The sequence below is a fragment of the Anarhichas minor genome, unplaced genomic scaffold, assembly GCF_050575085.1.
Source record: "Anarhichas minor isolate MPS153535 unplaced genomic scaffold, ASM5057508v1 ptg000040l, whole genome shotgun sequence".
Taxonomy (NCBI): Eukaryota; Metazoa; Chordata; class Actinopteri; order Perciformes; family Anarhichadidae; genus Anarhichas; species Anarhichas minor.
The window spans coordinates 4531967-4559963 of NW_027466486.1; the positions used below are offsets into that span (position 1 = coordinate 4531967).

The 27997-nt window shown below is 45.5% G+C and overlaps 1 protein-coding gene across 1 annotated transcript in view; it reads left to right on the forward strand.

Annotated features, from left to right (window-relative positions):
• hs6st1a (heparan sulfate 6-O-sulfotransferase 1a) overlaps nucleotides 1-27997 on the forward strand; it is a 51799-nt gene that overhangs the window by 16183 nt on the left and 7619 nt on the right. The window contains exon 2 of the mRNA XM_076108281.1: nucleotides 26978-27200. Within this exon, the coding sequence (XP_075964396.1) occupies nucleotides 26978-27200 (223 nt within the window). The remainder of the gene's footprint in view (nucleotides 1-26977; nucleotides 27201-27997) is intronic.

Consider the following 27997-nt stretch of genomic DNA (forward strand, 5'->3'; position numbering starts at 1 on the left):
CTATTTCGGTCCACTCGCATGGCTGTCATCAGTGTTGTTTACAGACGCAACAAGCAGCTGTTTTCAGCCAAAAAGGACGAAACCCACTGTACAGCAGACAGCAGAGCGACAAAGTGAACGACTAGCTGGTGAACATAGCAGAGCAATTAGCTGCTAAAGAGCCAGATACTTCCCTCAGGAGCTTGTGAAGAGCAAAGCAGAGCAAATAAGTTGACCTACACTCTTACGGTTGCAAGAGACTCGACTCCTAAAGAATGCTAATGTTGCTGTGGATATGTGTAAATTAGCAATTAGCTAAAACGTTCTCCTGAAAAGGTTTCATTATGTTGGTGTTGTGTTCACAGCTTGTTTACAATATGTGAATGCAGGCTTTAATAGATTTGTTACACTTGCTGCTACACTTACTTGTACGCAAGTATTACTGAAGCTACGCTACAGATGCCTCCAGCGTAGGGGGTCAGTTCCAGCTCTATATATCTGCTGACAAGTTAAATGTATGACCAACACACAGAAAAGTGTGTACTGAATATTATCCCCTCTTTACGTACACAAGTAATTGTGTTTAACGCTCTCTTACCTTCCTGTTGTGATGCACAGAGTCTTTTTCGCACCGACTTATTTTATGCATTTTACACAGATTGCTGTGTTTTTGGGTCACTAGTCGCTCTGATGTGTACCGGCCTCTTTTAGCTGTGGTGATTTTTACAGCTAGATCACTCGAAGCAGCTCCTTCAAACGAAGTGTTTTCACTTATTTCAGTTTATTGGGCCGTATAAGAAATTGGGGGGCGTGTAATTTAACTTAGGACCAAAACAATCAGACCAGGACCTTGTTTGAGGGGACAGGCTCAGTAAGTCTGTGAGGACGAGATCCTCCATCAATCGATCGGCGACACAAACGCCGAAGAGTACGGATGAAGCAGGAACGCTCTCAGAAAATAGTCACGGCGGTTCAATTAGCGTGTGAAGTAACCAGATGATCCTTTGTTGTACATTACGAAGACAACTGGCACAATTTCTAAAGTCTGGTAATCAGTGCAGTGATCCACATCCGCAGCAGATGCTGCTGCTTCATGTTTGTTTAGCTGTAAAGGAAGTTCAGCCACAAATATCTAATAATATAAAACTCAATTCTGTTCCTTTCTGTCAGCAATTAAAAAAATAAGCATAGTAAGAAAGTAGTGATTAAAACATTGTGGAAAGAATATGATTCAATCACACTGACACCGCTCTGTTTCCTTTTATATTGTTTATATTCCAGTTTCGGCTACAGTGCTTCAGATAATCTGGCTAAACTTTTGCCTCAGTTACAACCGATCGTTTATTTTCACATCGAGGAATATGTGGGCAACATAGTTGTCATGAACCAGAAATATCCCTAAATAAATAAATAAAGCAGCTTCCAAAATGCTTACACTCGCTTCTTCTGCCTTTTACCTCCCAATCCCCCCGAATTGAGGTCCCCCCCCCCCCCCACCGATCTGTGCGTAAGTTTAACAGTAATGTAGCATTTTAATGTGTAATACTGTGTAAGCTGTCAGCTTTGCCACATCTCCCTTTTGGTTAATTAAAACTGTGAGGTGAAGTAATACGACGCCATTGCACACACACACACACACACACACACCTATGCATATTCCTGACAGTGTTGACTGCTGTGGATACCTAGAATGGGATGTGGGGTCCCTGTGGAATAAGAGATGTCATCTCTGCCTCCTCCCCTGTCTCACTCTCTCTCACTCTGTCCCTCCCTCAGTGTGTCTCTTTCCCCGTCTCACCAACTCTTACCTCTGCTCTCTCTCTCTCTTGTCATCTCTCCGCATTCCTCTCCATGTATCTCTCTCTCCTGCTCTTCTTCTCCCCCTTCATCAGATAGAAGCTGACAGCTGCCATCAGGACACACACACACACACACACACAAACCCACACTTCTCTCTTTCTTTTCACACTTTCTCTCGGTTTGTCACCTTCTCCCGTGATGTCTCCATCCTTCTGTTTGACTCCATCTGAATATGTACCTGCCTTGTGAGTGAGTGTGAATCCAACTTGGGATTGGTTTCTGAAGCCCGGCCCTCGCGAGCAGAAGATCTGGAGGAAGACGAACACAAAAAGTAAACCGGGAAGCACTACCTCTGCTGCTACTTCTTCTTCCTTTCCCCCCCCCCCCCCCCCCGTCTCCACATGATCGTCATACTCCAGAGAGGGGGATTTCTCACTGTGTGTTTCTCCCCCGTGTCGGCGTCGCAGAGCACACAAGCACACATCTCTCATTCATTTATAATTAGGTGTCGGGCATTCCTGTCCCCGTGGTTGCACAAATTCCCCCGATTTTGACATGCTGTCTGTGTCTGGGCCAACGTGTCCGTTATGTCTGCTCGTCCATCTCCTTCTCTCTCTTTTCCCGATCTGTCCGCCTGTCTTTTTGCTGGACCACCTTTCTCTCTTTTTGTCAAATAAATAGGTCATCCACCTAACAACCCGTCCCTCCGACTGGCCGTCCCTGTGCCACTCAGACTGTCTCGCTGTTCAATTTGTCTTTTGAGCTATCGATCTGTGACGCTGTGATTGTTTAGGGATTTAATTTTGTTGTCAAAGGTTTACGGTGTCACAACACGGCGTCAACAGTGTCACTCTGTTGTTAGGACCTGTCCTCCATGCCAGTGAGACTCATTGTTTACCCAGTCTTCTCTCTCTGTCTTGTCTTTTTCATGACCGTCCTGCTGTCCTCTTCAACGTGGCCTCTTCTGCAACAGGTAAGAGCATTTGACCTGACCAGTTCTGTGTGTTTGTCTAAATCAGTTCTGTTGTCAAAAGACTCAAAGAAGTTGCGTCATGCAGGTTTGGTAATCAAACAATATGCACTGTCCTTGTGGCTTTCCACACACGAGCACAATTCCTGACATACACACATACACACACTTTGTTAGTCTAACTCGCACTTACAATCTCAGGTCACACGCACACACAAGCTCCACGAGTGTTAAATTACTATTATGGTGTTGATTTACTAAACTAGTTAAATATTAACTCGACTTTGAAGGTCTGAAGGTCTTTGTGTCTGTTTGTTGTCCTTTACACTGCATTTGCTTGGGCGTGTGTGTGTGTGTGTGTGTGTGTGTGCGTGCGCGTGGTTGTGTTTGTTGTCTCCCTGTTGGGACATTTCTGCTCTCCCAGATGGAATTGGCCTCTTCCTTCCTTCCACGCATGCAGCCTGTGGGACTAGTTTGTATTTGTGTGATTTCTTTATAAGTGCGAACATTGTGTCGTCCCCGTGTGAGATCACCTGCAGGATGTTTTTTTTCTCTCCCTGAGCTGTCTCTTGTGAGCTCTCTCGCCTCTGTAGCACCTCTTTTCTAATTTCCCATCATTCTGTATTCTCCCCCATTCCTTCCTCTGTTGTTTTTTTTCTTCTGCCATCCTCTCCCTCCAGTCTCTTATCTCCTCCTTGCAGCGGAGCCAAGGAACACCACCTGTGTGTGTGTGTGTGTGTGTTTGCTCTCAGTCGTTCCAACGCCCACTCGTCTGTTTTCTCTGATTTCATTTTCTTTTATCATTCTGTCTTTCCTCTCTCTCTCTCTCTCTCTCTCTCTCTCTCTCTCTCTCGCTCTCTCTCTCTCGTTCGCTCTCTCGCGGTCTTCAGTCATACAATCTGTGGAAATCTGTGTTTCCAGCCCAGCGCCCTGCTTTCACCCGCACATCTAAGTGTGTTTATGTTCATCTGTGGTGAATACAGTGTGGGTGTGAATCTCTCCCTGGTCTCTGGTGCATCAGGCCCCACCGCGGCTTCTTCTTGTTCAGTCCACTGATGCCAATATGAAAGCATCAAGTCCTTTTTCTATTTCTTCAGTTTTTTACATCAACTAACTAGAAGGCCAACAACAACAACAACAACCGCCAAAATAATGTAGCTACCATGACTACTACGCTGGCCAGAGTCTGCTGCGCTGCTCCTCAGGCTGGCAAACCACAACACATTCACAGATGTGTAGTTGTCTCGGCATGTGGAGTTGGTAAAAGAACTGTCGATGACGGGCGCTGTGGAGACCCGGGGGTGCCCGGACTCTCTTCCATGGATATTTTGTCAGAAGCTCCCTTTATTCCTTTCTTTTCTTATTTATTTTTTTTATCCTCACCTTGTTCTGTACCTGCTGCACACCGGAGAACAGAAGAAAGGGTGACCCAGATAGAAAGAACGAATGAGCAGGAACAGAGGGAGGGTACTGAGGTAAAAAAGCGCAAAAAAGTGGGATTGAGAGAAAAGGAGGAGGAGGGATGGCAGTCGAGACATTTACTGGCGACACCTGCTTCATGTCAGCGCTCCGTCGAAACAGACACATTCCTTCCTCTCCTTCGTCTCTCTCCTCAACATTTCTTTTCTTCTGTTTTCCTCATTTCCTTTTTTTTCCTGCTGCCCGTGAAACCTAATAATGACGGAATATGAGGGGACAGACAAGAACATGTCATGCAGGGAGGGAGCAAGGCAGCGACCTGTGTGTGTGTGTGTGTGTGTGCGCGCTTGTCTCTCTGAGAGTGTGTGTGTGTGTTTGAAGAGGGATTCTCAAACAGCATTATTAACTCATCTGGGTTTTGCATGAGTCGCCTCCCATTCTCAGACAATGCGTGCACACACACACAGAAAGCAGTGCAGTGCATCTTGACAGCTCCCCAGGCTCCTATCCTGGAAAGGCGAGACAGGAGAGCAGCGGAGCATGCTGGGATAGTAGAGGACCCGGACGTTCATCTCCGAGCCCCCCAGCTCAGTTAATACTTAATGTCCCACCACACACACACTCAGTGCAGCAGTTGCCGTATGCGGTCTTGCATGATCATAAACACACATGTACACACACACACAAAGCCAGGAAGAAAATGCTTACACACACCCGCACACACACACTCTCAGAGTATATAAAATATTCAGGAGTCCATGAAATAATGATGAACATTGATGGAATGAAACTTGCTAATTTAACTGGGACCTTCTCTTTCCTTTGTTAAAGAAAGACAACAGACAATGGAGACTCGGATGCGCACACACACATTCTCTTACTCACACATGCACACTGTCACAGAATTAATCGCAGCAGGAGAACAGAAGTGACAGCTTATGGGCACCATTGGGACAGTATCTGAAGCGTGTTTTTCGACAAAAAAAATGGCCACAGCATCTGTCCCATCAGACTTAAAGCAGGGTGGTGGGCTGTGTGTGTGGGCGTGCACATGTTCATGTTCCCTTAAGTACATATCATAGTAGGTGCATTTAGATGTTACAGCGATGCGATTGAAATTCTATATGTGGTGTGTAAGTAGGGCAGCGGCCCTGTTTCCCTCAGTGCCACCGCTTCAGCAGTGAGTGGGAAGTGCAGCGGCGTGTTGCTACAAAGATTAATAATGCTGGCTGCCGTTTGTAGCATTGAGATAGAAGTTTGGTAATCAGTTAATTAAATCAGCTAATTAAATCAGTGTTTGGAAGCGAGAGTGTTTTTCACATTTTGCTTTTCTGAATGGTGGCAAACAGAGAGAGAGAGAGAGAGAGAGAGAGAGAGAGAGAGAGAGAGAGAGAGAGAGAGAGAGAGAGAGAGAGAGAGAGAGAGAGAGAGAGAGAGAGAGAGAGAGAGAGAGAGAGAGAGAGAGAGAGAGAGAGAGAGAGAGAGAGAGAGAGAGAGAGAGAGAGAGAGAGAGAGAGAGAGAGAGAGAGAGAGAGAGAGAGAGAGAGAGAGAGAGAGAGAGAGAGAGATATCGATCCAATGTGCGTATTCTCAACAGAGCATTATTAACTCATCTGGATTTCGTTTCCTCGCTCACTTACTCCTGCCTGTGTGTGTGCCTGTTTTTGTGTTTAACTTAAACATTTTCCAACAGCAACAACTCCCCGTTCCCCAAAGTGTGTGAGGTTGTTTTCCACTGATGTCAGCATTTGGACGCTGAATCACCTTATAGGGAAAGTTGTTACACTGAAATGCTTTCCCCCTTGTAACAACCGGCATTAATGCTGCGTCATCCGGCACTGATTGTGCTCTAAGCTGTCAGATAGCGAGCGGAGGCGTCCCCCCCCCCTTATATTCATGAATTCCAATTTAGACAATTACTTGAGCAGCAAGACTTGAATCACAGTGAACGCCACTTTTTATCGCGGTTTTCAAAACACATTTGAGATCTTTACAAAACAGTGAGGAGTGAAAGTCAGTAAGATTAATAGTGTAATAAGATGAAAACTGGTGAATTAAAAGCATGACTGCAGGAGAATAATATGTTGGAATGCAGCCGGACTCAAACAACAATATTATGAACCGTATATCCGTGTGTGTATTTAAAGCTGGCAAGTCAGAGTATGTCCTAACGAGTGGATCCAAAGGTGGCACTGATTTTTCCAGCCTAAGCTCCTCAGGCAGAATGTTCAAAAGCCTCGGAGCCCAGAAGCCACATCCCAGCCCCGAGCCCTATTACTCGCTGCAGTGCCTTCAAAACTGCAGCGCATTAAAGCTAAGATAGCAAAGTTTGTATCAGCATTACTTGGTGATTCTATTCGTCGTGACTCAGGGACTCAGGGCTGAAGTAACAGGCTTGGACGTTACAGAGAGGAGCGGTTCAAATTAAATTACACGTCTACGTGCAGTAATAAAGGCATTCGTTTGAGCATCTGCCCGCTTGTGTATACGTGACGGTTCACGCCAGCTTATGTGCGTGAGCTCGTTTCATGTGTGCACCTCTGACACTGATCAGCTCTAAAAGTGTGTGTGTGTGTGTGGGGGGGTCTCCTGCTGCTTGGCAGATTGGCACTCCAGATCTCTGTTTGTGTCACCCTTTAATCTGTCCCCCTGCGTCGCACCATAATCCCTCCCCTGCCAACCTCCGCTGACAGGTGGAGGTTGCACTGGGGTGTCCTTGACCTCCGCTGCACGGTGGGCTGGCGTGGGACTGGATCAGACCGGATCAGACCCGACTCCCTCTGTGTGTGCGCGTGTCTATGAGCCAGAAAGAGCTACAGGTATCAATGGGGCTTTTTTTGAGAGTTGTATTTTTCCGAAGGCGAGTGCAATGATCCCTTATTTGATGTCCAAGTAGCTTTCAAGAGATCTAAGTGCATTTAACGGTAGGAAACTTGGAAAATAAAACCCATGCAGAATTTCCTGCTTATATTCCAGGTGCAAAGTTACAAATCCAGCTTGAAATCCAGCTTGAAATCCAGCGTTGCCCAACATACATCCCGAACAAGAATACATGGATTTAAAAGTGTGCAAGGTGCTGTTGTGTTTCTGCAGCACTCTTTCCTGGCAGAGACTCGTGTCTCCCTGCGAGTGTCAGCGGATTGACAGTAAGCAGAGTAACGTAATGCAGCTGTCATCTGAAAACAGTCGGCCCAGGCACGGAGAATATAATAACAACAACACAGCAACACCTGCAAAGCCAAATTAAGACTTCACGTTTGCTCTCACAGATCTGCCTCTAGAAGCTGTTTTTCCAACTATACGAACTATGGTTTCCCCTTAAGGTAGGGAAATGAGCCCAGATATTTCCATTTATGCTGACTGTGCTGAGATACCTGCAGGAGTAGTATAAAGGAGAGAGGAGGGGGGGGGGGGGCGGTATTGGCTCAAGCTTAAAAAACACCGACATTATCCTCACAAACGAGTGCCCTGCAGATCAGACCAGATAAATCGCTTCGTCTGAGATATTGTATATGTAGCCATAGGTCATATTGAATGGTTAAGATGCTAATGCCATATAGCAGAGAGAAAAAAAGAATCGATGGAATACAGAAATATTGTACAAACAAATGTTATGTTAGAAAACTGTGCTGACCGATAAGCTTCTCACAGAAAAAGTCCAGCCGAACTGTGGCACAACATAAAATGTGATTACCCTCTTTCCCTGCTCCCAAGAATGACAAGAAGCACATAAATGAAGCCCTAAAACTGTTTATCATTTTGGCCATGTTTATGTATACATAAACAACACAGAATTACACCATCTTATACTTATCCGTCAACTAAATCAAACACAAATTGCCACTCTCCTCATCTCCAAGGTCTTCAGAGTCGGCTCAATTATTTACCCAAAGTTACGAGCTCAGTGTCGACACCCACAAACACGCGAGATAAAAATAAATTCTACTTTCATTTGTTTTTGAGCTATATGTTGTCCTGCTCGTGTGTCTGAAGTACCCAGTGACAATGATTGTAGTACAATTACGTCTAACAAAACTAAAAACATCTCGGGATGTGATAGAAGTGAGCTCATCGTCTCTGCTCGAGGCGATAGCGGCTCGAGGCTACATTAGCCACTAACTAGCGTATCGCACTGAAATTTACGACCCAACTGTCTGTGGTCGAGTTGCATTGTGGGTACTGTGGGTGGAAGGAAGAAGAATGTGTGGAATAAACGAGGATATCTGTGGCTTTGCTGCATCGGTTTAGATGTTCTTTTGACTGTCCGTTGGTAGTCCGACAACGTTTCGGAAGTGCGACGCTAAATCGATGGAGTACTCTTTTTAACTTTCTATTGATTGAGCAATCAACAAATGGATTCAACTGTAGCTTTTGGTACTGATTAAGTTGTGTATTGGCTACATAAGTAGAATACGTTGTGTATAAGAAGAATGATCCTTATTTGTTTGTGTCCATGTGTACCCTAAACTCGAATTATCTATGAATGTCCAATACAAAAGGTGCTTAATAAAGAATAAAGGCCCACAGTTATATCAACAGTGAAGACCTTCCTCTACCTGGAAGGCCTGTGGTCATATTCCCCCAGGAAAGCAAGTACCCTGAAGCTGAGGTGTCCTTCTTTAAGGCCGTCTCATATCCTCAGGTATCGCACATTACAAATCTCGGGCCATACCTGGCGGCCTTGGAGAGAGAGAGACCTTCCACACTCCCCGGAGAACTGTGAATACCCCTATAATCACATAATGAATGCCAGCGGCTCAAAAGCTTCAGGCTGCATGACAGTTTAGAGAATTTTAAATCTCTCCTGCAGGGGCAGATTAGTAATGTGGTCATCTAGTACTGACAAGTGAGCCCGAATTCTCAGACTAAATGTCTGCTGCCAAGGCTGAGGTGTCCTTGTAGCTCAGTGTTGAATTCAAATTTGAATCATGTGGCTCCCCTCTATTGCCCAACTGAATCCTCGCCGACTCCCTCAGCTGTACTCCTTAATAAAGTAAAGAATATCCAGACAAAATGAATCTTTGAACCGCCATTTCTTAATTTCCCCCTCGCCAGACTGTCTGGTTCTGCTTTAATACTGTTCATTACGTTTTCTTAAGACAAGATAAGGATTCAATATATTTTTGTTTTATTCAAATTAAGAGGATTTTTTGGGCTTATGCTGTCCTTAAATGTAGCCATTTATGAGCTGAACAGACTAGAGGTGCGGAATGTTTGGACTTCGTAAACCAGGACTTCTCATGGTTGTATGGCCTTATCGATTATTATGTCTTCCTTTAGGTTTTGTTGTTGGATTTCTCAATATTGTCTTTGTACACACACCCAGACACACATGCTCTTTGGCCTCTTTCCCCCTCATTGTGGAAACCTTGAGCCTTAAAGCTGAATATGGGACTTCTGCTCTCAGCGGGAACCCATGTAAAATCCATTATGATGATCATCATCATCATCATCATCACTGAAGCTGACCTTTGTCCCCTCCAGGCTGGTTACAGTCTGCTGGCTATGGATCTGCAGAGCTGTACTCAATAGCATCCTGTAGTTTTGTGTCTGTGGTCACTTCTTTTTAACCCCCGTGGTCAAACCATCGACCGTATAGACCGTCCGACTTTTACATGTGACGGTCGGAGGAGGAATCAATTCCATCACTGGCAGATTTTTCCCTGCGCATATGTAGAAAAGGGAAAAGTCAGACCGTACGTCAGGGCCTCACAATGTGAGCAATGCTTACAGTTGAAGGCCAAAGACTGCAGCACAGACTGCTATAAAGTGGACAGCAAACCCATGCCTTTTGTTTGTGATGCTTGGAGATCATCTAAAAGCTCCGAAATGAACCTTGAGGTGACATTGAAATAACTTTGAAGAAATAACTTTGAAGCTCAAACTAACAAAAATGCCAGAGAAACTAAATCGGTATCTAATTCCCGTAGGTGTCATTGCATCAGGCTTCAAAATAATACTGTATGGTTATAGTCTGATATTTGATACAACTCCGCTAGAGTTTGGCTCTGATGTATCCGTCTAACTTCTCTATAGATTTCTTCTGTTTTCTTTATTCTGCTGCCAAGTGCCGATTGAACATGGGAGCAGAACGCAATGGAACAGATTAGAAATCTACAGTAGGATTCTAATTCTCGTCCTCTAATGGCCGACAGTGGAGTCAAAGTAATGTGAAAGGGATTAACACAGGGATGAATGCACACGGGGAGGGAGAGAGCGCCCGAGATTACAATGAGAGCTTTGTTTCTCCAAACTATCGAGCTGAGGTTTCTGCGAGGATCCATTATTCTTGCTTTGATGCTGCTGTCTCAATGAAAAGTGGTTGGCGGCGATGCATTGTTTCAACAGCAAAGGGGGGGGGGGGGGATATCACTACACTGCTATTCAGCATAATTTAGCCTTCCCACCCCCCCGCCTTCCCATCCCACACCGCTAACTCACTCCCTGCCTGCGTCGGTGCAACTTGGTGCAATTACCTGCGGTGCTAAATCAGAGCTTGACAGCGGTGGCTAAATATGGAGATTCGTGCCCACCTTCAGCTTATCAAACTTTCAGGGGTTTGCCAGCAGAAACCACTCCAAATGGGATGGAGGCCTCTGATAAACGCCGGGTTACCTGAGACAACGGCTGTCGAGGGCACCGTTTGTCAGTTATATGGGCCAGTTGTCAAAGAGCAGATTGTCAGAGACCGGGGAAGTCGGGGACAATTAGAAGATGGGTGATTTACGGCGTGTGATAAAAAACCAGAGCCGCTGGTGTCACCGTGTCTGAGCCTCGGCCGTGCGTGCTCGTGTGCGGATGCAGTCGGACGCGTTGATGTGTCAAGAGTGTGACAGATATTCCTGGCTCGGCGCTCGGCGCTCGCACCATCATTTCCCATCGCTCCTCTCGGCACAGATGTTTCGTCTGTGCACGCCCGATCATACACCCGGCCGCGCACACGCACAGACACATAATGGGCAGCGCTCCACACGCATCCCAACTCCAGCTGTTCCAGCAGTTAGTGGGACATGGTAGATGCCTCTATTAGATAGCCGCAACTCCCCTCAGAGGTAGTGAAAAGAGATGGAGTGAGCTATGGATGAGGAATGAACAGAGAGAGTTGAACAATGACCCCGGTGCTGCAGGGAGGGAGGGAGGGAGGGAGGGAGAGAGAGGCTCTGGCAAGTCTCACAGCAGACATTCTGGACATTTCTGGATCTGGCTTCAGAGATTCTCAGTGAAATGGAGGGGGAGAGGTGCACACAGCAGGGACGTGTGGGGGTATTGAGGAGGGGTCTTGGGTTAGGGTGATAAATGCTGGCGGAATGCTCCTGGAATGTCAGATGGGGCTTTTTAGAGGCGGCCTGCTCAACGAGGGCAGATGTGGCCTCGGGGGAAATCACAGGATCATCATTCCACCGCTGCTTACCTTTTTCTCTCCAACACACAAACCATACACAGATCCACAAATCCAGGGGAACATTCTCCGCTGTACGGCCAACAAGGGAGGGGAGGGGGGGGGGGGGTTAAAGGGGGGAATTTATCCCCCAGCTGGGGAGTGGTGGCTACCTCCAACTTTCACAGATGGTTTTATTTACTTTTTACAAGGATTTATGTTTGCAAGTTTGAAGCTTCTGCCAGCTGCTGGTTAAATAGTACAAAATCTAGTACAAGGTACAGGGTTCCCTCTGTTACAGCAGCATCTCTTTGGTACATGTTCTCAGCGCCGAACCATGTCTGACCTCTACAGAAGTCTATATGTTACTCCTCCAATCCTTCCCTCCGCCCTGCCATCGCTCCCCTGGAGACGAGTTGTGAACTCATGAGGTTCGCGGTCCAAAGCGTTGTGTAGGTAGACCGGCCTCACTATCAGGAGAGACCCCGCCGCGTGGGCTAGATGAACAGACTTGTCCTGCAGGCTTTTGGCCGATTTGGCTTTCCCGTACGAGTCTCGAAGGTCGAACTTTGTTCAGCAGTTAACAATGTTTCCCGTTGCACTGGGATGAACCAGTGTGGGTGGATTAACAGATAATAGGCAGTGGGAAAAAGACACGGTGAGCTTTCAGCGCGGTGACCCAGCGTGGGAGGTTTGCAGGCAGTCTCTGATAAGGGCCCCGACTGCTAACTGTTTCCTCCAGTTCCTACTGAATGCTAATCGGGAGGAGCAGAAGACAGTATTGGCTGGTTTCTCTTATTTCGTCTATTGAGCGTCTGCCTCTTCCCACCCTATCCATCTCCTGTCCTCTCATTCTGTGTTCCTCTGGTCTCCATCCTTTTTTTTCTCTTCGTTGCAGAGATAACTGTTACACGGCTTTGCAGATTTAGCATGAAAATGAGGGAAAGCACTTGGCTCCTCAATGTAGACGTGTGTGTGTGTGTGTGTGTGTGTGTGTGTGTGTGTGTGTGTGTGTGTGTGTGTGTGTGTGTGTGTGTGTGTTGAGCACTCCATTGACTCTCACCATATGGAGGAGCTTCATTTGCATAGTGTATTGTTCCCCTGGCACATGGTCCCTTGTGAGTTTTTGCCATAATATACTCTGACTCTTTCTAGTGCACAGCACACGAACATACACACTCCAACTCTGACCCTTAGACACAATCCTCACACACACACTTTTTTTCTTTCCGTCCGGCGCCCCCTACCACGGTATCTGATCCAAGGATTTGTTTGGGATTCACTCGGATTCCCGCTGATTCTCCCCTTTATTTATCAGTGTGTGTTCGTGTTCGTGTGCCTGCATGTGCTTGTCTGTACGCGTTTCTTCTTGCCGGGCACATGAATTTAATTACATATCAGCCTCTGCTCAAACAGTCTTTTATACCTCCCGAGGAGACACAATCTTGTATTGTTAGCCTTGTTGAGTGTAGGATGTGCTGCAACATATTATCACACTCTCTCACACACACACACACTGATACTATTACTGTTATGTAGACATTCCATTGACTAACGTCTGCTCTGTGACTTCGCTATTATAGCTGAATTCCCAACCCTTTGTGCTATACAATACAACTTTGGTATAATTTGCGTAGCTTTGGCCATCATTTCTACTGTTGTGATAACAATGTACCCATCAAAGTAATTGCCGGGTACATGCCGACATTGCTACAACAAGGTCTGACACGGCGGGAAACAAGATCTACTTTGTGGTAAAACTGAAAGTAAGCGTACCCAAAATACCAACAGTAATTTCCCAGAACTACAGCAACCACATTTGGTCAAAGGTTGAACCAGTAAGTCGGTCTTTCTTTGCCCCATCGGGACTGTTGACTAAAGAACCATTTACATTTGGATTGAGTCGTGACGAGTCATTTGAAATATGTGTTTATTAGTTTCTCTTGTTGACGATGCTGTGGGTGTGTACATGAAACAGTTTTTGTTAGTCGGATTTTTCCGTCTATTCAAGTGGTCACAGCATGCGGTGTTTAGCCAAATTTAAATTAGAAACACACCCACCCGGCTCAAAACCGGCACCGTGTCTGGTTTTGGACTTATTTAAACTTTACTGCTTGTGTTTCTCAACACCGTGTGACTTCGTTTTTGGGCGATACCGTGATAAACCAAAACTATGACAATAGGAAACATCCTTTAGCCTTGTTTATGAGGCCAAATGCTGCACCCTTTCCCAGTCCCCTGTACTCACCTGATCTTGTTCCTGTCTGAAACATATTTCATTTCTACACTGAGGAATCGTCTATTCTACATGACCATTAAAGGGAATATTTATTGCATTTATTTTAATATTTCTTACCTCTATCAAAAGAGCGCTGTAGCTTTGACCCGCAGCCTCTGTTTACTGTCTTTTTAGCGGATAACATAAACATGTCAGCTGTGATGTGTATTCTTTTTTCCATCAGCCATTCACTTGTTGTTTTTTTTTCCATTTCATTCGTCTTCCATTGCCAGAACATCCCAAAGCTTGAGCTCGGTTTGTGCTGGAGGAACAGCAGCCGTGTGCCAGTTTCGTTCTATACGGCAAGCGAGCACATTTCATGCCAAATCCAACCAGGTGGCACAAATTGTAAAAAGGCACTCACTGTAGAATGCCGATAGAGGCTGCCAGGCTCCAAATTAATTTAGCTCTGATTTATTGATGTTAAAATGGCTTAAAAAACAGAATTTACATTCATCCTGCTTTTGAATTCTGACTCAATCATTCTGGGCGGGGTCTTCAGCTAAATGCCTAATAGTTACTGACAACATGAATGGTTATTGAAGCTACACACACACACACATACATACACACACACACACACACACACACACACACACACACACACACACACACACACACAGGCCCTGTCCTCTGCCGTGTTGAATGTCGGGGTGTTGATGCTCGGTGAGTTTCTATCCCGCTTGGTTAGCGAGGCGCGTTGCCAGGCCGACAGCTGCTCCGACTTCACATTCCCCAGCATGTGATCCGGGAGTGGAAACTCAGGGGAGAGTCGGCCTGAGATGGACACACACGTCCACACACAAACACACACACACACACACATGCAGGGTGTGAGGCGCTAGATGTCACGGGCCTTATAATGGAGGGATGCCCCCTTAAGCTGCTTCACACCACAGCCCAGAAAATCAACTTGTCATATCAATGAGCAGCTCATCCCCAAAAAAAAGATCTCCCCTCTCCTCCTCACTTTTCTTCTTCCTCTTCTTCCATCTCTCTCCCTCCCTTTTCCCATGCCTTTTCTTGAAAAGCAGGTTTGAAGTTTTGTGGAGGACTGAGCAGGCATTTCAATTATTTTCGGTGTCATTCGTAATGGTTTAAGAAGGAGAGAAGATGAGAGAAGATGAGAGCAGAGGAGAACATGGGCGCAGGCTAAATGGAAATCTAATTCAATTGTAGCTATGACCAAAGGCCAGGTTCCTTTACTAAAAGCCTGCTTGCATCAAATGCAAACACATCTGTTTTTTTTTTTTTAAGTCCCTTTCTTCTTTTCAGCCAAATAGAGAATCATCAAAAAAGGGGCAGGGACTTTGCATCCATCTCCAGCCAAACATCTCCTATTTCCTCACTTTTTGTATTAAAAGGTTGTTTGATAAGAGTGTTTCTGGGTCTCGTCCTCTTGTTGTCTGTGTTGGAGTTTGTGTGGAATATGCACCCAACAGATGGTGCGTGGCTCCACCGCTTTTCTTCTTCCCCCCCCCCCCTTTTTTTTTTTTTCACCTCTTGTTTTGTTCCTCTCCACTAGCCAGTAACAATTTGCTGCTCAGTGCATGTTAGCTGCATGTTCCTCTACGTTTGTTGTAGAGTTTGTTCTGCTCTCTTTCTCTCTCTGTCACAGATGTAGCCTGAAATCACGTCTGTCACACTGGCCTTAATCTCAGGGTTAGCAGCTGCCAGTTGAGTGTGTGTGTGTGTGTGTGTGTGTGTGTGTGTGTGTGTGTGTGTGTGTGTGTGTGTGTGTGTGTGTGTGTGTGTGTGTGTGTGTGTGTGTGTGTGTGTGTGTGTGTGTGTGTGTGTGTGTGTGTGTGTGTGTGTGTGTGTGTGTGTGTGTGTGTGTGTGTGTGTGTGTGTGTGTGTGTGTGTGTGTGTGTGTGTGTGTGCTGTAGTGTGAAAGAATCAAATAAGCAAGTTCCTCTCGGTGCTCTGGTCACCTCAATGTGCGAATGTTGGTTTGTTTGAAGCCGTTGGTCAATTGATAATTAGAATAACTTTTTTTTTTTGCTTTCTTGACAACAGTTGGATGAGATGATTCTTACGGCTCTCATATCTGTTCGGTAAATATAAGACTACATCCAGCATTGGGTGAGCTTAGCTTAGCTTAGCTTAGCATAAAGATCGGAAACAAAGGGAAATGGCCAGCTTGCCCAAAGCAACAAAATCTGCCTTCCAGCACCTCTAAAGCTCACTAATTAATGCATTATTGCCTATTTGCTTTGTTTATTTTGTGAAAAAAAGAAAAACACGAAGTTCAAATCAATAAAACTGCACGTCGTCTTTTTATCGATTTTAATGGATTAAACTAATGAGATACAACGTGTTAGTGTGTATTTTGTGATCTTTGGACAGAGCCAGGCCAGCTTTTTCCCCTGTTTCCAGTCTTTATGCTAAGCTAAGGTACCTGGTTGAAATATTCCTTTCTGAAGAAATTGAGTCTGGTTGAATGGAGTAAAGGAAGGAGTATATGAGGACTGAAGGAAGGAGAGAAGGAAGGATGCCACAGCCTCGCAGCTCATTTGAGGCAAAGCTGGGGCTGTGAGCTTGAATTACACCGCTAGACAATGGGCTTCTTTCACTCAACTCACACACACAGCACAGAGGCGTTCTGTCTCGAAAAACTGTTGTTGGTCCTGTTGCACAATATTTGGCTCTTATTATTTCATTATGTCCCCTTCTTCCTGCTCTCCTGCCTCTCCACCCATTTCTGGTTTTAATTTGTGTGTGTGTGTGTGTGTGTGTGTGTGTGTGTGTGTGTGTGTGTGTGTGTGTGTGTGTGTGTGTGTGTGTGTGTGTGTGTGTGTGTGTGTGTGTGTGTGTGTGTGTGTGTGTGTGTGTGTGTGTGTGTGTGTGTGTGTGTGTGTGTGTGTGTGTGTGTGTGTGTGTGCGTGCGCGTGTGCGTGCGCGTGCGCGTGTGCGTGTGTGTGTGTGTCGCACCGCCCTGTCACATGTATCTAGCCTGCACTGTATGATTGCATATGATAACAAAGGGTAATTTTAGCTGTGAAATCCCTCTGACATTGTGTCTCTTGAGTTGCGGCCGCATAATGACAGAGACGGCACGGGGACAAAAAGTGGGGAATGTCATCGTTATTCTATAATTCCCTGGAATTTCCTTTCCCATTTTTCCTCTTTAGCTCTCGGGCCGTTCCTCCCTCCAGGCAGTGCTCATTAGCCCCGTGGCCCCCTCTAAACAGGTGGGGCATGTTTGGCACAGCCCTCCGACATGCAGTCGGGCTTAATTGGGCTTGGAGGAGCCCTTACATAGACACACACATACATGCATCATGTGCACCCCTCCCCATTTGCCCTTCACACGTTTCCCTCCATTCTTAAAGGGCCAATTGTCCCCTTGTTATTCCCCTGGGTGAGGTTGCAGTTCCTGGACCGGAGAGTGTAAATCCAGCCTCAGGCCTGTCTCTGGGCATGACTGACTGACTGGCCTCCTGGCTGTCCCGCTGTCTCCCCTCTGTCTCCCCTCTTTCTCGTCTCTGTCAATAGATAATAAGCACCGCTACCCATGCAAGCTCCATTGATATGCAGACGTCTCCCCCAAATGTCAGTTTTAGCTGCTTCTCTCGCTTGCGTTTTCCCCGGCTCTCCGCCTCTCCTTTACTCCGTCTTTCTCTCTTCTTGTTTCTCTCCCTCTCCGGCTCTTTGTGAAAAAGACTTTTCTCTTTGTGTGTATGTGTGTGTGTGTGTGTGTGTGTGTTTTCACTTTTCAAGGATACCCAGAGACTGAGAGTTATCCTCATGTGACTCTGCTGTTTGTTTGTGCATCTGCTGAGCTCTCTGGGTAAACGTGAATCATCACCATACCCATCTTTGTCTGTGTAATTGGAGCCACATCAGCCTGTTTTTTTTCCCTTTAATGGGCAAACACTTGACACTACCTTGAAAGAGTATTTTCTTAAAAAAAAAAAAATCCTAGTCTTCTTTCTGCCTCCTGTCTTTTTCTCTCCCTCTTTCACACACACACACACACACACACACACACACACACACACACACACACACACACACACACACACACACACACACACATACTATTCTCCGCTGCTACTGGCTCAGCGATATCTCATTATCCTGTTTATTCATACAAACAAATACCTTCTTTTTGGCACACATACATAATATACAGATGTAGCGCTGGAGTGGAGAGCGAAGAGCAGAGTGAAAGAAACTAGCAACGAGGAGAGAGTGTGTGTGTCGTGTTGCACGGGGCAGGTGGGGAGGTTTGAATGTTAACTGCCTTATCACTCCAATTTCACACTCTCGCCTCCAGTCACACACACACACACACACAATGCATGCACACAGAAGCACCCTGTTGCCTCCGGTCTCGTATGTGACGACTGATTAACGGGTAAACGGGGGGGGGGTTACACACACACACACACACACACACACTCGCGCACACACTAATCCCAGCCAGAGGGGAGGTTTTGTGTGTACGAGTGTGTTAATGAATGTGTGCGGCTGCTTCTGTAATGGGGCCACCTGTCTACTCATTAGCCTCGTTACCCAGCCTTTTAATTGCCCCCAGACTCTGCATCATGTCTCCTCCTCCGTCTTCTCCTCTTGCTCCCCTATTCCTCACTCTTGGTGATTTCTCTTCATCCCGTTAAATGACCTATAGGGACATATCAATAATCTGACATCATCATCATCATACAGCGGGGATTATGTCATACAGCGGGGATTATGTCATACTGCGCAGGTGTGTGTGTGTGTGTGTGTGTGTGTGTGTGTGTGTGTGAGAGACTGCATGTGTGCTGGGATTGGGCGGGGTAATGGGAGTGCAGCTCGTCCATATGTCAGCATATTAACAAAGTGATTGCTTTGACCTCAGTATCAGGAGGCAAATGAATATGACGCAGAGTGGAGGGGAATTTGTACACACACACACACACACACACACACACATATGGCTGGCAGGTTGATTTGTGTTACCTTGAACAACCTAAAGCTCTGCCTCCATTCCTCTCATTTTTCTGGCTCATATCTCATCTCCTTTTTTATAGCTGCATGATTGTGAAAATGGACTCTGGTCAACGTATTTTTCTCGTACTACCGCGTTCACACTTCCAGTCGTGATTGTTTGTCTCGGCTTCAGGAAATTAAAGCAGATTGTTTTATTGGATTTCTTTGCATACATTTTCACTGTATTCGTCTCAGTGCAGTGTTTCTTTAAGTCGCTGAGAGTCCTTTTTTTCCACACAGTCTTAACACCCTTATTGTGGTCCTGATGTAGAAATTCGGTTAATAATGGCTTCTTTATTACTTTGGGACGCAGCTGCAGTCCAAAGGCAAAGAATCTGTCGCTGTTTGTCGTGATCTGGCTTAAAAGCAAAGAGGTTTTTGGGCGATTGTATTTTCTTTTCTATGGCTAAGCCAATCCACTCTGCTTTTCATACAACGTGATGAGCATGAACATAGAACGTTTGATATTTCAGAGATGTGGATGAAAACAGTTTATGTAATTCAATGTAGTGAAATGTTGTAAATGTCTATTTGTATGAATAAAATATCAGACAGGAATGTCTGTTTTTGCCCAATTCAGCAAACCAATACCAGACACATCAGTGCTTATCATATTGATGCAAAAATCTAAAAGGAAAACCAGAAATATGGAAAAATAAGTGCTGAGACGACGAGTCAATCGATCTATTGGAAGCAGAAGAAACAACAGAAAATGAATCAGCAACTTCTCTCTGAATCAGTTACAACCTTTAGTCATGTTTCCAAACAACATCACCAAACGATTGCTGATTCCAGGATTTGATCCTTTTTGCTATATATGTTATTATAATTTGAAGATTTCACCTTGGGCTCTGGGAAATTAGAATGAGTATTTCATACTGTTTATAGTCAAAACAATTCATCGAATAATCAAGAAAACAGTAAATAGATTCACCGATAATTAGAAATAAAGAAATCCAAAATATCCACAAAGCAGTCTACGAGATAGGAACCAGGTATACCTTTTGCACAATCTCTGACAGTAGAAAAATGTACGGTAATGATCTGATGTCGTCACCACCCAATACTGTCAGGGACACATAACTTTAAACTGTTGAAAAACATGAAAAATGATCCGTGATGACTTGTGCAGTCCTTCCTGTCCTCCACCCGTCTCCCTCTCACCAAATCCATCTTCTTCTCTACATACCTCCCCCTCCCTCTCCCCGTCTGTGTCAGACAGCTCTCTGGGCTGTTGCCAGTCCAGTTACATGAGAGAACAGGCGGCGGTACATTCCCGCTGAACATAGCTTTGCACTCAGGGGATTCCCTCCCCTGTCTCTCTCTCTCTCCCTCTGCCCTCTCTTTGTCTGTGTCCATTGCTGTACCGTAATGTCCAACTCGAGCTGGGTCACTTCCATCCGAGTCGCTCTTCTCCCTGTTTGCTTCTTACCTTTGTCTGGTTATCACGGAAAGGGTGAATTTTTTTTGTTGTTGGTTTGTTCTGAAACGCAGTGAGCCATGTAGGGCTGGGCGGTATACCGCTTGAACCAGCATACCGCCCAGCCCTAGAGCCATGCCGTTATTTGGCACTCATGTTTTCACACGCTCCTTTAGCGACGGCAGCACGGCGACTCTTATTTGTATTGCCAGCTTGCATTTATTTGTAAAGAGCACCTTGCATGCAGAGAAGAATACTTTGACAGTACCTGGGATCTGAGGCATGCTCCGTGTCTTTAATAACAAAACAAGACGTTTAAAGACACCAGCTTCGGTTTTATGACCGTGAAAATGAAATCACACCAGACCCAACCATTAATCAATTAAGACAATAATCTTCAGATTCATTAACGATTGAAAATGTTATTTGCAGCCGCATGTAAATCATAAATCATGCCTCACTGTTGTTTAAGTCCATTAAGCAGGATTCCAACATTAAAATTCACCTGTGTTTTTTATAATCTGCTGACTGACTGTTGGAATGATTGGCAACATTTTGTTTTCCAGTAATCAATTCACCATTTAAATTTTAAAATGGCAAAATGTCCATTACGTTTCCCCTGAAACCAAGGGGATGGCTAAAAGTCGCTTATTGTGGAAAACTGTAACAATTCTGTCAACAGAAAACTATCCAGCAACCACTTTGATGATTTATTAATAGTTTCAGTCAATATTCCCAGACGCCAGCTTCTTGAAAGTGATGGTGGCTTTTAAATATCTTTTGGGTTTTGAACTTTAAGCACTTTGAGGATGTCACTTTTGGTTCTGGGAAACTGTGATGAGCATATTTTATTTTACATTTGATAGATTATTCAATAATAAAGGTAATCATTCACAGCCGGGGTTTGGTATTATTGCGTATTTTATTTTATTGTACAAACTTGGCCCACGTGTCCCAGTCCCACTGCCCGGACACATCAGCACACAGCATATCAAATTGCATCCAGAAGTCTGCAAATCTCCGTCAGGATGTTATGATATATAGAAAATGTGAACACTTGCAGTGGAAAGAATTCAGAAACCATAAAGTCTTGGCACAACAGGATTTCTCTCTTTGCTGAGGGAGAACAAAGAGTTTCCACAAGTTTTCTCATATTGAACCACAATCTCCTGGATGTCTGCTTCACTCCAACGTGGCCCCTCTGTGTCCCCTCCTTTGCAATACTGTCGCCACCGGCTTCTCTGTTACTCTCTGCTTTTTCACTTGTCTCTCGTACGTCTTCTTTGTTTAAAGTTCAAGCTACCAAGGCAAGCTGTCTGAATCCTGAGGCTGTTATTGATCGACTAACAAAGAGAGAGGGAGGGATAGAAAGAGCGAGTAGATGGAGGGAGAGCGAGTAGATGGAGGGAGAGCGAGCCGAGGGCAGGCGGAGATGACGCCCCGAGAGCTTGTCTGAACCGGAGGCTCTATTTCTGTCCGTCTCGGTGCGTCATTAACAGAAGACACACCGGACGCGGGATGAGATGACAAATGGTGAGCGCAGCAGTGAAGGGTGAAGTTCAGTCTCGAGGGGTCGCCGCAGACAGAGGGACAGGATATCCTGCAGCCTGTCGGCTCACGACCATGTCTGATTGTTCATTGTCTAATGCATGAGGCCGGTGCATCTCCAACCTGACCACTGTTGTGTGTGTGTGTGTGTGTGTGTGTGTGTGTGTGTGTGTGTGTGTGTGTGTGTGTGTGTGTGTGTGTGTGTGTGTGTGTGTGTGTGTGTGTGTGTGTGTGTGTGTGTGTGTGTGTGTGTGTGTGTGTGTGTGTGTGTGTGATCAAATGTCCAAATATGACTTGTGTAACTGCACAAATGGAACAGGAAGGACTTCGTGGAAGTCTATTGAGATTCAAGTCCTGACATGTCGCTCCTCACTCTCCCTTCTCTAAATATACACACACACACACACACACACACACACGGTTCCTCTGCATTTACAGCTAGCACATTCCACAGGGACCATTCCTCTGAAAGCAAAGGGAGTGAAGGCACACTGGTCGGCACTTCCAAAGCTCTCCCTGAAAGTTAAACTACACACACACACACACACACACACAGAAACACACACACACAGAAACACACACACTGTCATGTATTTCCAGTTGACACGGTTGCTACAACCAGTTAACTTAACATTTTTCGCATTTGGTTAAAGAAACTGTAGATTTAAGAGTTTCTATTTCTGTAAGTTGACTTAGAACAACTTCTTCTGTTGTGTCAATCACATCCTCGCTTGCCTCCTTTTTTTTTTTTTTTTTTTTCTTGTCCCATTTCATTGCTGAACAAATCCCAGATGTGGTCATACTGCAGTTAAGCGCCTCAACTACAGCTGTCCTTTTTACTGCTTTGTCTATCTCTTGTGAAGACAGACACCACTTTTGCGTGCTAGCTCCGGTCCACCGTTGTGAAAAACGCCACACATGTTTGTTGACAACAATGTAGACGGATATTAAACCGCAATCCAAAACCCAAAGGTATTCAGTTTACAGAGAAATGAAACAGAGAAAGTCATGCAAATTTAAGAAGAAATGAAAGGTACATTTCTTAACACATCCTTTCATTTTATGAAGTTATTCAGAACTGATTCTCAATACCGAGCACTAACCCCGGCCCCCATCAGAAATGTAAAACAGTATCACTGGTTTTGGTTTGTTGGCATCCTGCAGTGATTTATTAAACCAGGCCATGAAACACACATCCTGCCACTAACCTTAAACCTTCTTTTTACAAAAGCTGTTGGAGTTCAGGGTCATTTTTAGAGGTGGGAAAAGAGCGGTGTTGTTGGGTGGATCTGGTTTCAACAAACATCCGCGAACTATTAATAAATCATGGCCGCTCTGCACAGAGGGATGCTGTTGGCGTCGCCATGTTTGTGTGTTCTGGGTACGTAAATCATACTCTGAGCGCAACCTTATATTTTAACAAGACATCTAAACATTTTCACCCTCCCTTGAGGAAAAAGAAAAGACGTCTCTAGTGTATTGCACTAGATCTCTAGTGTATTGCAGCCACAAACCACCTCCGTTATTTCTTGTGCTCCTGTTGCTTCCCTGTCGTATAAAGAAAGCTTCTAAAAACACTCTTAATTTGCATGAAGCCTTAAAAAAAAATGCTAACACCAGCATGTCAAATTGTAGACCCTAACCCGTATTAATCATTCTCCTGTTTCTAACTTTTCAACAACACTAACTAAAACTCAAAAAAAACAACTCAAACCTCACCATTCCTCAATTTGCGGTGCGCCCTCAAGGACGTTACTCAACGGTTCTGGTTTGAGATTTTAACAAAACCACCTCCTAGAAGGGAGAATGCATCGTAATCAGGCAGAGACAACCCCTACAGATGGAGGCAGGCATAAGAGATGGGCTGACGGAAGAGAAGCGACAGAAAGGGAAAGATTTAAATGGAAAGGGAAGAGAGGTTAAAGAGAGAAGGTGGAGGTTGCAAAAGGGGTGATTTGTGACCCACAGGAAACGGGCAAAGGGCTGATTTACCCTGAGCTCTCAGGGACCATAGCACGCCCAGGCGCTGTGTGTTTCCTCTTGATAACGAGCTCAGCAAGCTCACATGTACTCACTTGACCAATGTGGTTTTTTTAGGGACAAAGCTGCTGCTGTTTATTCCTTTATCCTTTAAGTTTGACCATGGTCATACCAAAGAAAGATGGTGAAGAACTACAAGTATTCCTTCTCTCCTTAGATAATTGCACTCTTGGCAAGATGGAGAAGCCAAAGAGTGTCTCATTCTCAATTATTACAGAGCGAGTAAACGCACAGATGTGCACGAGAGGCGGTAGCGATGGTGAGAAAAGACGGGTGAAAAGTGAGAAATTCCTCTAAAAAATGTCCCGCTCTTACAGCCTCAGTTCTTTTATTCAGATAGAACGATCGGGGTGAAAAAAATAAATACATATTTAAACAGATAAAGCGAGAGATAAAAGACTAAACTTGTCCCACAGCGGTCCAGAAAAAAAAGCTTTGTCACACCTCTCCCTGCCAAACACCAGCTTTTATTTTTTTTTTATCAGCCTACTCCAAACGCCGCCGATCCGGTGGGATGAATCTCGCCGATTAGTTGACATGTGTGACACCAGATGAATGCAGTTTTGAGAGGTATTCTTCCATTTGATGACACAAAAAAAATATATACAGGGGAAGTTTTCATGAAAAATATATCACACGTAGTCTGCAAGAGGGCCACTGCCGAGCTGCTGCTCCCAGACTGCAAATTCCTGCGTTCAGCCGGAGGATGATGTGCTAAAACCTCGACGGTGAGAGATTGAGCGCTGTGTATTAGCTTTGAAGTTAATTTGACAAGTTCACGTACGCTCTGACTATAAGCAATATCACCTGTGAAGAAGAAAGAAAGTGCCGCTCAGAGGCAGGGAGCGTGTGTGTGTGTGTGTGAGAAAGTGTGTTAAAGGGAGTGGACTTGAGTGGTGAGTAAATGTGTGTGTGTGTGTGTGGGGGTTGAATCATCATTACCTAGGGATCTGAGTACACGGCCAGACACCATTAGGCTTTAAGGCGAGAAAGTCTCCACGGCACCAGTTCTGCAGTCTGCCTGACCCAGCAGACACGACAGGCAGGCATGCCGTTTAAGATCATTTATTTGGTTTTGCATGTATGCGTGTGTGTGTGTGTGTGTGTGTGTGTTTATGTGCATGTTATTTATTTATTTTCCCTGGTAATATGCCTGAGCCTTCATTATAGCTGGAGCCATAACTTTGATAAATCACTTGGGCTCGGGGCCCTCACTGCTTTCACAGTATTAGAAAACTAATTGAAATTCTCTTCCGCCCCCTCTCTCTCTCTCTCCCTCTCCCTTTCCCCCCCCCCCCCTCGCTCTCTCTCTCTCTCTCTCTGTTTTTCACCCTCTCCCTCGTTCTCTCCACCCGTCTCTGTTGCGAGGGCCAAACAGTTCTGTGTTTTTTCAGTAGAAAAGAAGCCAAGAGGGGCGAAATGTCATCACTGATTTAATAGGCGTAGTCTTACCCAGAAACACACACAGAAGGCTCACACACACACACACACACACACACACACACACACACACACACACACACACACTGCACTCTGGGGAGTGTTAGGAATCCTGATAATGTCATCATAGGAATCTCCATAATGTACCCCGGTCTCTGCAGGCTCCAGTGCGACTGTGCCTCTCCCCTCCCCTGGTTTTGATTAGATCGGTCATGAGACTTTAGGTTTAGGTTGATGGGATTTAGAGTTTAGATACTTCTTTCTATGGCTGTGATCCCCTGCTGTCCCAGGATTGAGGGTCTGTTTGGTTCATTGCCTGGGATCTCCCAGCTGCCACTGGATTTAGGGTTTAGTCGTTTCATTGTCCGTGATCCCTCTGCTGCTGCTAGATTTGTTTCATTTGAAGGGATCTCTCCGCGCTGCAGCTAAATTCAGGGTGTGGTTGTTTTGTTGCGCAGGATCTCCCAGATTTGTTTTTGGGTTTGGTTTGTTTTATTATCCAGGTCAGGACATGCGTGCCGCTCCTGGATTTGGAGTTTGGTTGTTTTATTGTGCATCTCTCCGCTGATGCTAGATTTCGGGTTTAGTTGTTTCGTTGTCTGGGATCTCCCTGTTGCCACGGACTGATTTTTTTGGGGGGGAAGGTATAGCCACTTCTTCTTAATATCCAGACACTGCCGCTGTTTGTGTGACACTTGGGGCTTTGTATCCACCGAGCAAACCCCTCCTCTCTCACTGGGTGAGCTTTGTAGTGTGAAGCCAAAAGATTTAGTGATGGAAGCAGAGAGTCTGTGTGTATATGTGAGGCGGCTTGTGCGGACCGGGCCATTTCATGGAGTCCTGTCAGCACACAACATTCTCTCTGAAAACATTCCTCTGCCGTGATGCAAGCCCAGGAGAGGAGGGCAGCGTGTGTGCCTTTCGTGCATTTTCGACCGGCGGCATGTGTCTGTTGCCCAGACAAATCCATACCATCGCTGCCAGACACACTCCGGGCACATAAACACACAGACACACACACAAGTTCCATGTGTGTGTGTGGTTAATGAGGATGTGTTGATTGATTAGACTGCAGTAATTAGCTGGAGTGTGAAGGCCTGGAAAGGTCTCTGCTCTGGTGGGAGTGTCCCCTCTGGAGAGACATTGAACTGTGCTATGCACCATTACGTTACATACACACACACACACACACACACACACACCACAGAAACAGTCCCATCCATATCTTAGATGCGGGATGAGTCATCTCTCGCAGGCAAACCTAATACTTGCAGGAGGAAGTGTGTGTGTGTGTGTGTTTCAGATTCTGAGACATAAGGATGTTTGCAGCGTGGAGATGTGTGTTGCAGAGTGAGATGTGCTTGTGCCAGCAGTTTTTGCTTCAGTACATAGAGGCACTGCTACCTCGCCCCCGCGGTGCTGCACCGCGTGGCCCGAAACACTGACCTGATCCTCTGCCTGACAAATTAACTCTCTCCCTCACCTCCTCTGCTTCCTCATTTGTAGTTTCACTTCTTATCAGCTGTACAGATTTAATCTGTGCGTCACAGAGCTGCTTCTCGTAAATGCAAATAATATGGTATTTAGTATGGCAGCCTAAGTCTTTAGCCTTCCTCTGACTTGAGTTTTGTGGATGTAGACCGAGCTGCGGCAGTAAAGCGTTGTACACAGCGCCACCACATGGACAACAGAGGATTCACAGATTTTTTATTTTTTTTTCCCCAACAGGAAGTTCTACTACATCACTCTGCTGAGAGACCCTGTGTCTCGATACCTCAGCGAGTGGCGGCATGTGCAGCGGGGAGCCACGTGGAAAACCTCCCTGCACATGTGCGATGGACGGACGCCCACGCCCGAGGAGCTGCCCTCCTGCTACGAGGGCTCCGACTGGTCGGGGTGCACCCTGCAGCAGTTCATGGACTGTCCCTACAATCTGGCCAACAACAGACAGGTACAGAGGAAAAGTCCAATATAACCAGTAGCTGTGATACTGGCCCACACACACACACACACACACACACACTATAAGCTTCAAAAGCCTGAATGTGTTGCAGGGTTGTCACGTTGACAGTCCTCTGAACTGGAGCCAGTGCAGTCGTGTGAAAGAATGCTACAGATTTGGCCACAAATCCTCATTCGATTCATATTTGCTTTTGGGCTTCTCCTGGCAAAGACTCTCTTTTTACTGCGAACACTGAAAAGAGCAGCTGATTTCAGTCATGACGCTGCCATTCATCACAGCCACCTTGCTAGCATGCATCTCTGCACCGGACCTGACTTCTCTCCTGCTTGACTGTTTTGTTCTGGTCACCAAACAGTTCACCGCTCCGACATTGTCAGCTGGTATCGTACATCCAAGCCCATCGGAAAATATCAATACAGGGACTAAACCTCGGCAGAAAGATTGCTAAGGGAAGTTTCACACAAGAAACCTAAATACAATATATAGATAATGATGAGAAAGCCACACACTCATAACCCATTTATTTCAATGTATGAAGATCGACCAAATATTTATTTCTCAACAAAAATATATATATTTTTTTATTTGACTTCTTTAATTCGGACTTACTGCAATTCAAAACATGTGAAAGGTATAAGATGAGATGCACACATGTAAGCATGTACTGTCTCTCTCTCACACGCACACACACACACACATACACATACACACGCACACACACACACACATGCACACACGCAATCAGGAGTTCACCTGCTGGCCATAAACACCTCAAATTCACACCT